Below are 16,621 nucleotides of genomic sequence, written 5' to 3'. Positions count from 1 at the left end.
TGATCTTTCCCCCAACTAACTTCAGATTGTGTCCCCTTGTTCTTGTGTTCACTTTCCTATTAAAAACACTTCCCTCCTGAACCTTATTTAACCCTTTAACATATTTAAATGTTTCGATCATGTCCCCCCTTTCCCTTCTGTCCTCCAGACATGCAGAGCCCTCTCTGTGGGCACACACGCAGTTGCCAGCTGCTCTTCTGGTTTCCGGTGTGCATTTCAGCTGGTCTTTGTGAGTGCCCGAGCAAAGGAAAAAGGCCGGAAAACGGCCAAAACCCAGACCATTTTTCAGGCTGTTTCTGGGCCTTTTTCAGTCCGGAAACACTGGCCAAAAAAACCCCATGCATGCATGCACTGGTCAGCTGGTCTTCAGGTTTCCGGTGGTCTGGTGCACAGACATGAACTCACGTTCCAGTTTGGGCAATCGGTACTGAAAAGTTTCGCCATCACTGGGCTAAGGTGTGGAAAGGAGACCTCAACAGCCAGACCTCAATAGCTGGTAAGTGAAGTGCCAGTTCCTGCTAGCCCGGCCTTACTAGGGCCAAGACAAACTCGGTGTTCATGCAGATCTCAACATTTACACCTGGGAAGGCGGCTAACTTTACCCAAGCACTGTTTGCATCACGTGAGAATCTTGCTGCAAAATCATCGGAGCATTTTCTATTGTGGTTAGCTCTGGCCCAGCTCCTGCCTCAAGGACTGTGGATGTGGGGGAGACATCTACATGCTGCAGGCCTGGTTTGCCCCCGGTGGAATCTGATGATGAAGGCTCCTCTGACCAAGAAGACATGAGTGACAGGGAGGAGGAGAGTGGGGCAGACAGCTCAGAAGGAGATCAATTATCTAGCTCCTCCTTGGATTCAGAACAAGAGTTAATGATACAGCCACGCATGCGGAGAGCGATGCATAGGCAGCAACAACTGAGAGATTATTATCAAAGAAAATGAGGCCACCTGTGGTTGGGTGGGGCTGTGGTCATTAGTGAGGCTGCTATAAAGAGCAGCCTGTGGGTTTGGCCATTGTGGAGGATTATCTGATCTTTGTGTTTCATGACTGCTTTACTGACTGACTTTTTGTGTGCTGATTTTTCCCTGCTTTGAAACTAAACCAGAGCAAAGTGTGTTTCACTTGGTGAAAGAAGGACTTTGAATTGCCTCACAGCTGCAAGCTAAGTATCACAGAACTGATAAGGGACTTGTATAAATTACCAGTTTGTTTGGAGAGAGTGCTCTTTGCTATACCAAAAGAGGGCTTAGTTTAAGTGAATTTTCATTAGAAAGAACATTGTTTTGAATTTTCAAACGTGTGTGTGTCTGAAATTTGTATCTGTAAATTTTTGGGAGGATTCTACCAGAGAGCCCGACAGAACAATTTTCTATCTGTGTGTGGATGCGCTGTTGGCTCGGTTAATTGAAAGCAAAACTCTCGCTTGGAGAGAAAGCATCTGCCTGTTTTTCAGACTCACCTCATCGTAGTGACTCTTGGCAAAGAGGAGAGCGCACAGCTCTCCGTAGAGGGCAGCTTTGTTGGCTTGCTGGCCGTGCTCAGCTAGTTTTTCCATATAGGATTGTGCTAACTTGAAGGTTTCTTCTCCCAAGTGATATTTACAGTTGCCATTCCGGACATGCAATAACCTAGGGAAGAGATCCAGGAAATTGTTTTAGCACCCAGAATTTCTCATACAAGGCTACAGAGGATCCTCAGCGTACAACAGTTCATTTAGTGACCATTCAAAGTTACAACGGCACTGAAAAATGTGACTTACACCATTTTTCACACTTACCACTTTTACAGCATCCCTACAAGTCATGTGATCAAAATTGAGATGCTACAAATTGACTTGTATTTATGGTGGCTGCAGTGTCCTGGGGTCATGTGATCTCCTTTTGAGCACCTCCTGACAAGCAATGTCAATGGGGAATCCAGATTCACTTAACGATGAGGTTATTAGAGCCAGGGTGGCACAGTGGTTAGCAGGCAGCACTGCAGGCTCCTTCAGCTAACTGCTAGCTGTAGTTCAGTACAGTAAGACCTCACCTATCGCTGGTGTTACGTTCCAGATCCGGCCACGATAGGTGAAATCCGCGATGGGGAATTTATCGACTGATAGTACTTATTTAAGTATTTATATTGTAATTGTTTGGTAAGTTTTCATTGTTTTCAGTGTTTATAAACCCTTCCCACACAGTATTTATTTTAGATACAGTATTTAAATACAGTATTTACAATTTTAGATATATATTTTTTTTAAAACCTGCCAATCGAGTTCGGCGGGCTGTTTAAATCTGCCGATCGACTTCCTTAGAAACCCGCGAACCAGCAAAGATCCGCGAATGATTTTTCTCATTAATATTTCTTGAAAACTCGCAATGAAGTGAAGCCGCAGTAGGTGAAGCGCGGTATAGCGAGGGACTACTGTAGTTCCAATCTCACCCTTACTCAAGGTTGACTCAGCCTTCCATCCTTCCAAAATGGGTAAAATGAGGACCCAGATTGTCGGGGGCAATATGCTGATTCTGTAAACCGCTTAGAAACGGCTGTAAAAGCACTATGAAGCAATATATACAGTGGTACCTCAGTTCTCGACCACAATCTGTTCCAGAAGTGTGGCCGAGAACCGATTTGGTCGAGAACCGATTTGGTCGAGAACCGAATTAATTTATCCCATAGGAAATAATGGAAATGGATTTAATTGGTTCCCAGCCCACTGACTTGGGCCTTCTCCGGGTCCCGTCAACTAAACAATGTCGTTTGGCGGGCCCCAGGGGAAGAGCCTTCTCTGTGGCGGCACCGACTCTCTGGAACCAACTCCCCCCAGAGATTAGAACTGCCCCTACTCTTCCTGCCTTCCGTAAACTCCTCAAAACCCACCTTTGCCGTCAGGCATGGGGAAATTAAACATCTCCCCCTGGGCACGTTTAATTTATACATGGTATGCTTGTGTGTGTGTCTGTTAGTATGTGGGGTTTTTTAAATCTTTAAATATTTTAATTAATTGGATTATTTATGATTGTTTTCACTTGTTGTGAGCCGCCCCGAGTCTTCGGAGAGGGGCGGCATCCAAATCCAAATCCAAATCCAAATCCAAATCCAAATCCAAATCCAAATCCAAATCCAAATCCAAATCCAAATCCAAATCCAAATAAATAAATAAATAAATAAATAAATAAATAAATAAATAAATAAATAAATAAATCTACAGTATTTCCTATGGGATAAAGATCTGAGGGGACGGGGTGAGAGGGAATGGGAGTCGGAATCCCGACATGCCCCTCCTGGCCGCCCTCTTAACAGCCTCCCAGTCTCTACCTTGTAACTGCTCCAAGCTGCAGGAAGGGTAGGGCTGGCTGCAATACCGGCAGCTTCGGGGGGCTCCTTTCCACAGCGGTTCCGTTCGTTGCCTCCAGGCAGCTGCACCAACTTTTTCTTTCCCAGCGGCAGCGGCTCCGGTAGCTTCCCTTCAAGGAGCAGCAGCAGCGTCAGGAACGTCACGTGATGAAGGGAAGCTGCTGAAGCCGCCGCCGGCGGCGGGAAAGAAAAAGTTGGTGCAGCTGCCTGAAGGTAATGAATGGAACCACTGAGGAAAGGAGCCCCCCGAAGCTGCCGGTATTGCAGCCAGCCCTACCCTTCCTGCAGCTTGGAGCAGTTACAAGGTAGAGAATGGGAGGCTGTTAAGAGGGCGGCCAGGAGGGGCGTGTCAGATCCCGACTCCCATTCCCTCTCACCTCGTCCCCTCAGATCTTACATTTCGGATAGTAAACAAAATTTTCTGTTCAGTTTCCGAATTTTTGTTTGCCTACCGAAGCAAATTTTTGCAGAAAATTTTGTTCGGTATCCGAAATGTACGAAAACCAAGGCGTTCGAGAACCGAGGTACCACTTTAAGTTTAAAATGCACTTGCTATGCTATCAGTTTCACAAATACAATTATTCGCTTAACAACGGTGGCAAGAAAAGTCGTAAAATGGAGCAAAACTCACTTAACAAATTTCTCACTTAGCAACATAAATTTTGGCCTCAATTGTGATTGTAAATTGAGGACTGCCTTTACACACAGTCCTCGACTTACAACAATTGAGCCCAACATTTTTCTTGCTAAGTGAGACAGTTGAGTTTTGACCCGTTTTTACAACCGTTCTTGCCACAGTTAAGTAAATGACTGTAGTTGTGTTAAGTTACTAACAGTTATTAAGTGAATCTGGCTTCCCGGTTGATTCTGCTTGCAAAAAGACTGCAAAAGGTAATCACACACATGACCCCGGGACACTGCAACAGTCATAAATATGAACCAATCACTAAATATCTGAATTTAAATTATGTGACTGTGGAGATGCTACATGGCTGTTAAGTGTGAAAAACAGCCACAAGTCACTCTTTTCAGTGCTGATGTTAGGTTTGCCATCATTGCCATATACCATTTCAGTCAAATGTTTTTTCCAATCTCTTCTTACAACTTTGTGTGTTAGAGCACCCACAACTTCTGGAGGCCAGTTGTTCCACTGATTAATTGTTGCAAATGTCAGGAAGTTTCTCCTTAATTCTAGGCTAGGTCTCTCCTTAGTTAGTTTCCATCCATTTCTTCTGATTCTGCCCTCAGGTGCTTTGGAGAATAGCTTGGCGTGGCAGAGGCATCCCCTCAGATATTGGGACACTGCTATCACGTCTCCCCTAGTCCTTCTTTTCATTAAACTAGATATATCCAGTTCCAGAAAACATTCTTTCTACGTTTATCCTCCAATTCTCTTATCATCTTTGTTGCAACATCTTTTTAAAATTGTGGCGACCAAAACTGGATGCAATATTTCAAGTGTGGTTTTACCAAGGCATTGTAAAGTGGAACTATATACAACAACCGATTTGTAAATCTTCAGACAGCCCAGCAGGCTTTTCTACATGGAGATGTGTTTTCAGAGGGGGGGGGACACAATAACAATGACATTTGTCATTAGCTTAGTGCATATGACTAATATTTCCTCCTCCAATTTTGAAATCAAGCTTATCGTCTTTCACATACTTAATGCATGCAGGCTGAATAAATAAACAGACAATAAGCAGCCTTGTCTAATTTCTTTGCCAACCTGAAGCCAATGGATCTCATCATATTCTGTCTGTAGTGCAGCTTCCTGATCTGCACATAGGTTTCTCATAAGGAGACGTTCTGTGACTGCCATTTTCCTAACCACATACCACAGCTTGACACAATCAAAACAACTCACAGTCCATTTCTCCATTTTTTTGAAGCACATAACTGCCTTCTTTTGGGTACTTTTCACCTTTCCCAATTATCTAGCCCGCATCTGGCACTTCCTTGTTCAGGTAGGGCCCTGACCTGCATTGGCTAATCCTAAACATTATTTTGCAAGCCTGTGAAATTAAAAGCACTGTATAATACTATGCACATTCTGTTAAGTCCCTTTGGGGGGTGGGGGGTGTTGTGTGTACTCCCTTAGAGCATGAGGAGTTTTCCTGAAACTTGCTCTGAAGTGTGATTTATTATCTATTTCTTTATGACTCCTGGCTAGCCTTAATTAGCCATAAATTTTAGAATGACTTGTGGAATGTCTTTCATGCTACTTCCAGGCTTATCTACTTTATTGCTGAGATAATAATGATGAGGAAAGAAAACTGTGTGCAGAGTTGAAATGTAAGGAGAAATAAAGAGGATATGTTTTATAATGAGATTCATTGAGAATCCCTTTATTCCAAGTACAGTAATACCTCGTCTTACGAACCTAATTGGTTCCAGAAGTAGGTTCGTAAGGCGAAATGTTCGTAAGACGAAACATTGTTTCCCATAGGAAACAATGTAAAAGCGATTAATCCGTGCAAAAAGGGGGGGGAAATGGCGCTCCGCTGGGCGCCGCCGCTCGGCTGTCACCTTTTAAAACAGCCGGAGGGCTTCTCGTGATGTGAAAGCTCCGCCCATGGAATTCCCTATTGGGATTCCCCACCTCCTTTCTAGCCTCCAGATCGGCCGAGAACGACGACGCCAATCACAAAAACGGCGCTCCGTTGAGCGGCGGCGCCCAGCTGTCACCTTCTGAAACAGCCGGGCGCTTCTCGGCGGACTCCAGAACCCAAACCCGAACTTTCGGGTTCGGCGTTCAGGAGAACTCCGAGAAGCCCCCCGGCTGTTTCAGAAGGTGACAGCCGGGTAGCGGCGCTTCTCGGCGGCCTCCTGAACCCAAAAAGTTCGGGTTCGGGTGAATGCCGAGAAGCCCCCCGGCTGTTTTAAAAGGTGACAGCTGTGCGGCGGCGCCCAGCAGAGCGCCATTTTGCGATCTGCGGTGGGTTCGTAAGCCGAAAAAAGTTCGTAAGAAGAGGCAAAAAATTTCCAATCCCCGGGTTCGTATCACGAGGGGTTCGTATCACGAGGTACCATTGTATTATGCGAATCAGCCTGAAATCAGAACAGGTGGATATCTATTAGAATGCATATTATATCCAATAGGTTAGCCAGTGCTGTTCTCCCCGTTTCCTGATATAGCTTCATTAATGTTGGGCTGGAAAGACCATATCCATACTTCTCAATTAACAGTCAGCACTTGGTTAAAATTAGATAAGGGTTAATGGCTCTCAAGGAAGGCTGGACTTAGCTTGTGGCTACAAAAGAATTCTAAGGCTGATCCCTCTTTTAACTCCAATGCCTGATATAGCCAGTCCTTCTCCTAGTTAGAATTTGTACTGATTCTTCTTCTGTTGCTTGTCATATTTCTATGGGTAAAGTATTCCATTGGTTCCCGCAATCCTCCAACTTGGGAATGAGCAGAGCACTGTTCTAATTTTTAATCATCTAGTTCTAGAGGGTCTTGTAAATAAAGAATATATTCTAAGGTATCTTGGATGTTGGTATCTCTACTGAATTTCAGTATATACGGAGTCTTTTTCAATGACATCAGTTAAGATCAGCAACTGTTGTTAAGGAAAGTGTCACTAAGTGAGAAATCACATGACTCACAAGACTAATCAGGTTCATACCTTTCACTTTTGTTTGCCTGCTAAGCACTCCGCTGCTCCCTGGAATTAACATTGGAATAATTTTAATTAATTTGCATTTACATTCATTGGAGGAAGGGATTACAAGAGAGTAAGTAGATAAAAAATGGGAAATATACATAGAAAGCAATGTGGTGGCACCCGCAGCTGCAAGTGCACTACACAAACATTCTGACATATTCCCCAACTGCATAAGTCTCTTGTAATCCCTTCTTCTCCAATTTTGTGCTCTGCAAGTGTTGGGAATGAGTCAGATGCAGGAGACTGTTTAAAGAAATCACTTTTTTCTTCCTCCATCTCAGTGTTCGGAGGACAGGGAAAACAATCACATATTCTAACAACTGAGTAATTCCTTCATAGTGGTGAAATTATATTTGCAATTGGAGAGGAATGGATTACAAGAGAATATGTAGGCACACAATGTGGAATAGACATAGAAAACGATGTGCCTGCACCAGCAGCTGCAAGTATACTACACAAGCAGCTTGGTGTACAGTGTTCCCTCGATTTTGGCGGGCTCGAACTTCGCGGAAAGTCTATACCACGGTTTTTTAAAAATATTAATTAAAAAATACTTCGCGGGTTTTCCCCCTATACCACGGTTTTTCCCACCCGATGACGTCATATGTCATCGCCAAACTTTCGTCCACCTTTAATAAATATTTTTTAAATAAACTTTAATAAATAAACATGGTGAGTAATAATCTAAATGGTTGCTAAGGGAATGGGAAATTGTAATTTAGGGGTTTAAAGTGTTAAGGGAAGGCTTGTGATACTGTTCATAACCAAAAATAGTGTATTTACTTCCACATCGCTACTTTGCGGAAATTCGACTTTTGCGTGCGGTCTTGGAACGCATCCCCCGCGAAAATTGAGGGAACACTGTATTACCAACTGCTTACTCTCTTGTAACCCCTTCTTGTGGGGAATGGGTCAGACAAAGGAAAGAATGTTTACAGAAATATCTTTTTCCCTTCCTCCATCGTTTTACTCCTGTTTGGGGAGGACAGAAAAGGCAACCATTTATTTATTATTTATTTATTTATTATTTAGATTTGTATGCCGCCCCTCTCCGCAGACTCGGGGCGGCTCACAGCATGTGTTGTAACATCTGGATAATCCATTTATGTAAGCAGAGGTGCATTTTGCTGCTTGAAATTTCAGCCTTCAAGACAGAGCAGTGCTTACCTGACGCAACATTCAACAGCACGAAACCAGTGGAGCATCTCATCATGAAGGGTACATAACTGAAGGCAGGAAAGGAAGACCTTTTCAGCATCACTGTACCAGCCAGCATCAGACAGGAACCCTCCTGGAAAGATCAAGGTATCACTGCCTATTTCCAAAACACAACTGATCTTATTTTAAAAGACTTTGACGTCCAGTCTTGACTTGAGTCCCACGGGATTAGGCGGCATATAAATTAAATAAATTAAATTGAATGCTAATACAATAAATGTTGGGTCACATTTATCCAGTCTGTAACCTCAGGAGGTCTAAATAAGAAATTCAAGCTGTCGGCTAATATTTAAGCATGCTGACTAAGAAAAGAGGTCAGTTACTGGGGTGATTTTTCAATAGTCATAAAGAACACATCGATTGATATATAAACGATGATGGTAAGATTCTGCTTTGTTTTAAACCCCACTGACAAAAAATGGTGGCGTACCCAAAACTGAATGTTTGCTACTTCCAGATGGTCTTCTAGGACAGTCCCATGTACATTATTATTATTATTATTATTATTATTATTATTATTATTATTATTTATTAGATTTGTATGCCGCCCCTCTCCGTGGACTCGGGGCGGCTCACAACACAATAAAACAATTCATAATAAATCTAATAATATACAATTTAAAATTTAAAATAGTTAAAAAAACCCATTTTTAAGCAGACATACCTACAAACATACCATACATAAATTATATAGGCCCGGGGAAGATATCTCAATTCCCCCATGCCTGACGACAAATGTGGGTTTTGAGAAGTTTACGAAAGGCAAGGAGGATAGGGGCAGTTCTAATCTCTGGGGGGAGCTGGTTCCAGAGAGTCAGGGCCGCCATAGCAAAGGCTCTTCCCCTGGGGCCCGCCAACCGACATTGTTTAGTTGACGCGACCCGGAGAAGGCCGACTCTGTGAGACCTAATCGGTCGCTGGGATTCGTGCAGCAGAAGGCAGTCTCGCGGATACAGTGGAACCTCAAGATACGAACCTAATTGGTTCCAGGGGGAGGTTCGTAAGACGAAAGGTTCGTAAGACGAAACATTGTTTCCCATAGGAAACAATGTAAAGTCAATTAATCCGTGCAACCAAAAAAAAAAACCCCCGCAAAAAAATCGCTGCCGCCCGGCTGTGACCTTTTACAACAGCCCCGCGGCTTCCCAGCCGGGCTGGGAGGCTTCCCGGCAACCCCCCAGCCCGGCTGTGACCTTTTAAAACGGCCGCGCGGCTTCCCAGCCATCTCCCGAAGCCAAATGCCAAACCCAAACTTCCGGGTTCGCCGTTCGGAGGCTCCTGGGAAATAGGAAGGAGTGGGGCCAATTGAAATTCTCCCATCTGCAGCGTCATCGGTCTCCAGGCAGACTCTCTCTCAATTTCGGCCGAGGGAGAGTCTGCCCGGAGACCGATGACGCTGCAGATGGGAGAATTTCAATTGGCCCCACTCCTTCCTGATTCCCAGGAGCCTCCGAACGGCGAACACGGAAGTTTGGGTTTGGCGTTTGTCTTCGGGAGATGGCTGGGAAGCCGCGCGGCCATTTTAAAAGGTCACAGCCGGGCTGGGGGGGTTGCTGGGAAGCCCCCCCAGCCCGGCTGTCACCTTTTAAAACAGCCGGTAGCCCTCCTTCTGGCCTCCCTTGCCTGGCCCCGCCCTGCCTCACCCCTCACCTCCTGAGGTCCTTCCCGCCCCCCTCCAAGGAAGATCCTGTGAATCCCTTTGGATCAGGCAGTGGGATTCCCCGCCGGTTCCTTCTCTGCGCCAAGGGAAGGGATCATGGAAAGGCTGCTGAGCGCAGAATGGGGCTTCCTAGAAGTTAGGAATTAGCAACCTCCAGGAAGGAGTGGGGCCAATTGAAATTCTCCCATCTGCAGCGTCATCGGTCTCCGGGCAGACTCTCCCTCGGGCGAAATTGAGGGAGAGTCTGCCCGGAGACCGATGACGCTGCAGATGGGAGAATTTCAATTGGCCCCACTCCTTCCTATTTCCCAGGAGCCTCCGAACGCGTTCGTAACTTGAAAAAAGTTCGTAGGAAGAGGCAATTTTTTTCTGAACCCCGGGTTCGTATCACGAGTTGTTCGTAAGACGAGGGGTTCGTATCTTGAGGTACCACTGTATTCTGGTCCGATGCCATGAAGGGCTTTATAGGTCATAACCAACACTTTGAATTGTGCCCGAAAATTGATCGGCAACCAATGCAGACTGCGGAGTGTTGGTGTGACATGGGCATATTTTGGAAATCCCATGATTGCTCTCGCAGCTGCATTCTGCACGATCTGAAGTTTCCGAACACTTTTCAAAGGTAGCCCCATGTAGAGAGCGTTACAGTAGTCGAGCCTCGAGGTGATGAGGGCATGAGTGACTGTGAGCAGTGAGTCCCGGTCCAGATAGGGCCGCAACTGGTGCACCAGGCGAACCTGGGCAAACGCCCCCCTCGCCACAGCTGAAAGGTGTTTCTCTAATGTGAGCTGTGGATCGAGAAGGACGCCCAAGTTGCAGACCCTCTCTGAGGGGGTCAATAATTCCCCCCCCAGGGTGATGGACGGACAGATGGAATTGTCCTTGGCAGGCAAAACCCACAGCCACTCCGTCTTATCCGGGTTGAGTTTGAGTCTGTTGACACCCATCCAGGCCCCAACAGCCTCCAGGCACCGGCACATCACTTCCACTGCTTCGTTGATTGGACATGGGGTGGAGATGTAAAGCTGGGTATCATCAGCGTACTGATTGCAGTAATCCAAAACGGGAGCTGACTATGACTAAGGCCTGAAGTGGTAACTGATATAATGGCATTTAACATTTAAAAAGAATGAGCTATAAATTAGGGAGTGTCCTATTATAGTTTAAATATATCTTTCCTCCATACTTTTTCAGAGTGAAGGCTACATTTCTCTTTCTTCTTGACAATTCATCAGGACAATTGATTTGAGAAATGCCTTGTCATTATAACGTGTTTGTTGCATGGATTCTCCTAGAGGCTAAACTGCCCATTCCTATTTTTGAAGCAGAGACAAGCAGACAGAGCAGTTTCAAGAAAAGAGACCTTCCCTTCATCTTCTACGCACATCCCTACTGCTGAAGCCCCAGAAGGGGTGAAAAAGGGATGGAAGCACTGGATAAATGACGGCAACAATGATGCTGAACCCAGGTAGTCCTTGACTTACAACCATTCGCTTAGTGACCACTTGTAGTTACAATGGCACTGAAAAAAGTGACTTATGACAGCTTTTCACACCTAGGATTGTTGCAGCATCTTCATGTTCAAGTGATCAAAATTCGGACGCTTGGCAACTGGTTCATATTTATCATGGTTGCCACGTCCCGGGGTCATGTGGTGATCACACGACAAGCAAAGTCAATGGGGAAACCAGATTCATTTAGCAACTGTGTTAGTAACTTAACTGCTATTATTCACATAACAACTGTGGCAAGGAAGGTCATAAAATGGGGCAAAACTCAACAACAGTCTTGCTTAACAATAGAAATGTGGGGTTCAACTGTTGGTTGTTAAATCGAGAACTACCTGTACACCACACAATTTTCTGTTTCAAAAGGGAAAAGCGAAAGCTTGCAGCCTTGCTCCTATAGAAAATAGTTATTCCTTGAATATGATCAGCGGGACACCTGATCATTATTATTATTATTATTATTATTATTATTATTATTATTATTATTTATTAGATTTGTATGCTGCCCCTCTCCGTAGACTCGGGGCAGCTCACAACAATAACAAGAACAATGTAAGAACAAATCTAATAATTTAACAAACACTAAAAACCTCATTATTAAAAGCAAACACACACACATACATTCCATGTATAAACTGTATAGGCCCAGGGGAGATGTGTCAGTTCCCCCATGCCTGGCGGCAGAGATGGGTCTTAACAACTTTACGAAAGGCAAGGAGGGTGGGGGCAGTTCTTAACTCCGGGGGGAGCTGTTTCCAGAGGGTCGGGGCCGCCACAGAGAAGGCTCTTCCCCTGGGTCCCGCCAAACAACATTGTTTAGTCGACGGGACCCAGAGAAGGCCAACTCTGTGGGACCTAACCGGTCGCTGGGATTCGTGCGGCAGAAGGTGGTCCCAGAGGTATTCTGGTCCGATGCCATGAAGGGCTTTATAGGTCATAACCAACACTTTGAATTGTGCCCGGAAATTGATCGGCAACCAATGTAGACTACTAAGCAAGTCTACACTCGACTACGAATTTGAACCGGAATCTGGCTAACTTTCTGGCTTCTCTTTACAACATCTTCAACTATTCATTGGACAAGGCCATTGGAGCTGTGAGTTCCGCCACCTGTTTACTGGATCCGTGTCCCTCTTGGTTCCAGAATACCTCCGGAACCGCCTTCTAATGCACGAATCCCAGCGGCCGATAAGGTCCCACAGAGTTGGCCTTCTCTGGGTCCCGTCGACCAAACAATGTCGTTTGGCGGGCCCCAAGAGAAGAGCCTTATCTGTGGCGGCCCCTCAACTCCCCACAGAGATTAGAACGGCCCCCACCCTCCTTGTCTTTCACAAGTTACTCAAGACCCACCTATATCGCCAGACATGGGGGAATTAAGACATCTCCCCCAGGCTTTCTTATATTTTATGTTTGGTACGTATGTGCTGTATGGTTTTTAAATTGTTGGGTGTTTTTTTAATATAATTTTATTATTAGATTTGTTCCATTGTTATACTGTTGTGAGCCACCCCGAGTCTTCGGAGAGGGGCGGCATACAAATCTAATAAATTGAAATTGAATTGAATCTACTTAATGAGACAAACTAAACTTTCCCTGTTCAGTTTGCTGGAGATGGTTTGTTTTTAAAACAACAAAGTGCTAAATTTTCACATAACCCTTAAAGCAACAGCAGTAGCACTTAGCCTTCATTGTGCTTTAAAGCCCTCTCTAACATGTTTACATACTCTGCATATTGCCCCCTACAATTTGTCTCCTCATTTTACCAATCTTGGAAGGATAGAAGGCTGAGTTAACCTAGAGCCGGTCACGATCGAACACCTAGCAGTCGACAGAGTTAGCCTGCAATACTGCATTCTAACCACTGCGTCACCATGGCCCTTTTACCTATAAGGAAGTGAAGTGGCTAATATTTTATCTGCAGAGAGTTACCTAAGATGAACCCAATCTGGATCGCCTTTTCTTTTACGGCAGCATCTGATTCTGCGATGTAGGAACACCTCCGGCTGAATGAGTAGGCCAAGACTGAAGCAACTTTTACGCCGTGATCCATCAACGCCTGGAAGCAGTGATGAAGGAGATGCCTAGAAAAGAAAAAGCACCACCAGGGAGATAAGAGCATCTTCTTGCCTTCTATCAATACTAGAGATTTGAAGTCTTTTTTAATGTCTATTAGCAATGTAGGTGGTCCTTGACTTGCAACTGCTCCTTAAGCGACCTTTCAAAATTAGGATGGATCCCTCCCAAGGATATGTGCAACTCAGCTCCAAAGTTCTGACACGCAGAGGTCATGTGACCAAATCTCAGGCACTTGACAACTGCCCTGTATTTATGGCTGTCTGCAGCATCCCGCAATCATGTGACCACAATTTAGATTTTTACTGAAAACTGGCATGTATTTTGGGGGGTAAAACTGCACCATGGGCAGTAATGGGCTAAATATAGGTAGTCCTTATGACCACAATCAAGCCCAAAATTTCTGTTGTTAAATGAGAGATTTGATAAGTGAGTTTTTGTAGTTGATAAATTAGTAGCCCTGCTGTTAAGTGAATCTGGCTTCCCCATTGAAGTTGTCAGAAGGCTGCAAAAATTGATCACATGACCCTGGGAAGCAGCAATGGTCATAAGTATGCACCAGTTGTTAAGCACGTGATCCTAGGAGATACTGCAATGATCATAATGATGAAAAACAGTTGTAGGTCACTGTCAAGGTTCCAGGTATTATTATTATTATTATTATTAATAATAATAATAATTTATTTATTTATTAGATTTGTATGCCGCCCCTCTCCGCAGACTCGGGGCAGCTCACAACAATAAAATTAAAACAATATTATTACTATTATTACTACTATTATTATTTATTAGATTTGTATGCCGTCCTTCTCCGAAGACTCCGAGGTAACATCCGAAATAAATCTGAGTCCTCAAAAGTTCCAATGTATTTCCGGAGCCATCCTGACACCTACGCAGGGAAACCTGAATCTGAGTTTCCACTCAGTTGAAAGTTCACATCCCCTGTCCCCCACCCATAAACTTGGCAGACACATTTTTCAGTGCCATTGTAACTTTGAATCGTCACTACGCAAACTGCTGCAAGTCAAGGACTACCTGTAATTGTTGCAAAAAGGTCATAAAATTGGATCCGGTCATGTAGTTGCCTGCTGTATAAACTTCACGATGTAGGACCCTAACGGGTGGGCTTCATTACGGTCATAAGTCAAGTACTCTGCCTGCCATATAAATTAAATATAAATATCTATCTATCTATCTATCTATCCTATCTCTCTGTCTGTCTGTCTGTCTATCTATCCTATTTATCTGTCTGTCTGTCTGTCTGTCTGTCTGTCTGTCTGTCTGTCTGTCTGTCTGTCTATCTATCTATCTATCTATCTAATCTCTCTCTCTCTATATATATATATATATATCCTATTTATCTATCCTATCTCTCTCTCTCTCTCTCTATCCTATTTATCTATCCTATCTCTCTCTCTCTCTCTCTCTCTCTCTCTCTCTCTCTGTCTATCTATCTATCAAGTTACAGCCTCTTGCAAATTTTGGAGGTCCACTGGAACTTTTTTTAAAAATAGCACATTCAGGACGATGATTATCAAGAGAGATATATTCTTGAAAAACATGCTTAGGGTGACCCTGCATCTTCCTGTTTAGTCAACAGATACTGAGATCAGCAGTGGAGCCTGATTGGAAGTCTCTGCATTGATTCGTTTAATCCCTCTCAAACAGATTCCCACCCACTCCTCAAACTGGTATTATTTTTTTTCCTCTCTGCAGATGCAGAGGAAGTCAGAACAGCAGGTGAAATTTTAACACACTCACCCAACTCATTCCAACAGCCCCCACGTTTTATATTACGGAAGAAACTCCTGCCACGTCCTCAGCGAAGGGGGAAACACAAACACAAAATGCAATCTACCCGGAAATTGGAACTCTAATCCAAGTCTGCTAAACAAGGAGGGCTCCATCAGTCAGCATTACAGCCAGAGATGGTATACGCTACCCAGTGGAAAATGTGAACCCAAGAAACTTAATGGAATTTTAACAAAATTTTAAATACATGGTCCCTAGTTATTGTTTTATATGTTTTATTTGGTATTTTTATTGAATCCCTCTATAGTTGCCACGGAAAAATGGGAGGCATAGTAGTCAAACAAAGCAAGCAGGCACATGCATAAGTAGTCCCTATGAATACATTATGGAATTTTGAGGGGGGGAAACTTAGAGTCAGGTGCAAAAAATGAGGAGTCAGGGAGTTCAAAAGCGCTGCAAGTTTATTCCATGCAACCTATACACAAGAATCTGACCTTTTAAATATATGGAGCTTTATTCAAGCCACATGTTCGGTAGTGTAAGAATGCATTTTAAAGGAGGAGAAAAAAACTAAAATATGTTAAAACTATGTAGGTGAATTTGGGGTGAAATTTTATGTTTGCCTAAGGAATATACATAGAGACTTAATTAGTAAATTTAATAAGGGGAATGAAATAATGGGTGCAACTCAGATGACGAAACTAGATAAAGGAGGAAGCATTAGATAAATGGCATATACTTAAAATTAAAATATAATGGAATGAATATATGGATATAATAAAGGAGAGTTATGATAAATTTAGATTGAAAATTAGTTTTTTCAGAATGCTAAATAATTGAATTAGAAACCTTCCACTCATAGAAAGGTTTTTGAGGGTGTAAGGGGAAGGAAGGAGAGGAGAAGGGGAGCTAGGGAAGAAAGAAGAGAGAGATGGAAAAGGAGGACGAAGGAAGGGGAAGGAGAGAAGGAGTAAGAAAGTAGGAAATGGAGGTGGAATAGCCATCTGAGATGGAAAGAGGGGAGTGGGGAGAGAAAAACTTGGGACAAACTTAGCATTATAATTAAAAAAATGTTTTGTAAATTTAGGTTTCTGTTTGTTAGAGATAATACATGATTATTATTCTATAATGAAGGTTTATGTAATACAGTAGTACCTCGTGATACGAACTTTTCGAGATATGAACCCGGGGTTCGGAATTTTTTTGCCTCTTCTTACGAACTTTTTTCGCCTTACAGGCGGAGCTTTGACGTCACGGAGACGTCCTTCCTGGCCGGCTGAAACGTGGACTCCAGGAAGGACGTCTTTGTGACATCAAAGCTCCGCCCCTGGAATTCCCTATTGGGATTCCCCACCTCCGTTTGAGCCTCCCGACCGGCCGACAGCTGCACGGCTCTT

At 43.9% G+C, this 16,621-nt stretch overlaps 1 protein-coding gene across 1 annotated transcript in view; it reads right to left on the bottom strand.

Annotated features, from left to right (window-relative positions):
* APPBP2 (amyloid beta precursor protein binding protein 2) overlaps window positions 1-16,621 on the bottom strand; it is a 78,765-nt gene that overhangs the window by 27,042 nt on the left and 35,102 nt on the right. The window contains exons 3-5 of the mRNA XM_070735301.1: window positions 13,329-13,480; window positions 8,181-8,304; window positions 1,463-1,631 (exon numbers count right to left, since the gene is read on the bottom strand). Of these exons, the coding sequence (XP_070591402.1) occupies window positions 1,463-1,631; window positions 8,181-8,304; window positions 13,329-13,480 (445 nt within the window). The remainder of the gene's footprint in view (window positions 1-1,462; window positions 1,632-8,180; window positions 8,305-13,328; window positions 13,481-16,621) is intronic.

Source organism: Erythrolamprus reginae, chromosome 1 (assembly GCF_031021105.1).
Source record: "Erythrolamprus reginae isolate rEryReg1 chromosome 1, rEryReg1.hap1, whole genome shotgun sequence".
In the NCBI taxonomy this organism is placed as follows: domain Eukaryota; kingdom Metazoa; phylum Chordata; class Lepidosauria; order Squamata; family Dipsadidae; genus Erythrolamprus; species Erythrolamprus reginae.
Note: the sequence above shows the minus strand (reverse complement) of the source record. Positions and strands in the feature narration are given on the sequence as shown.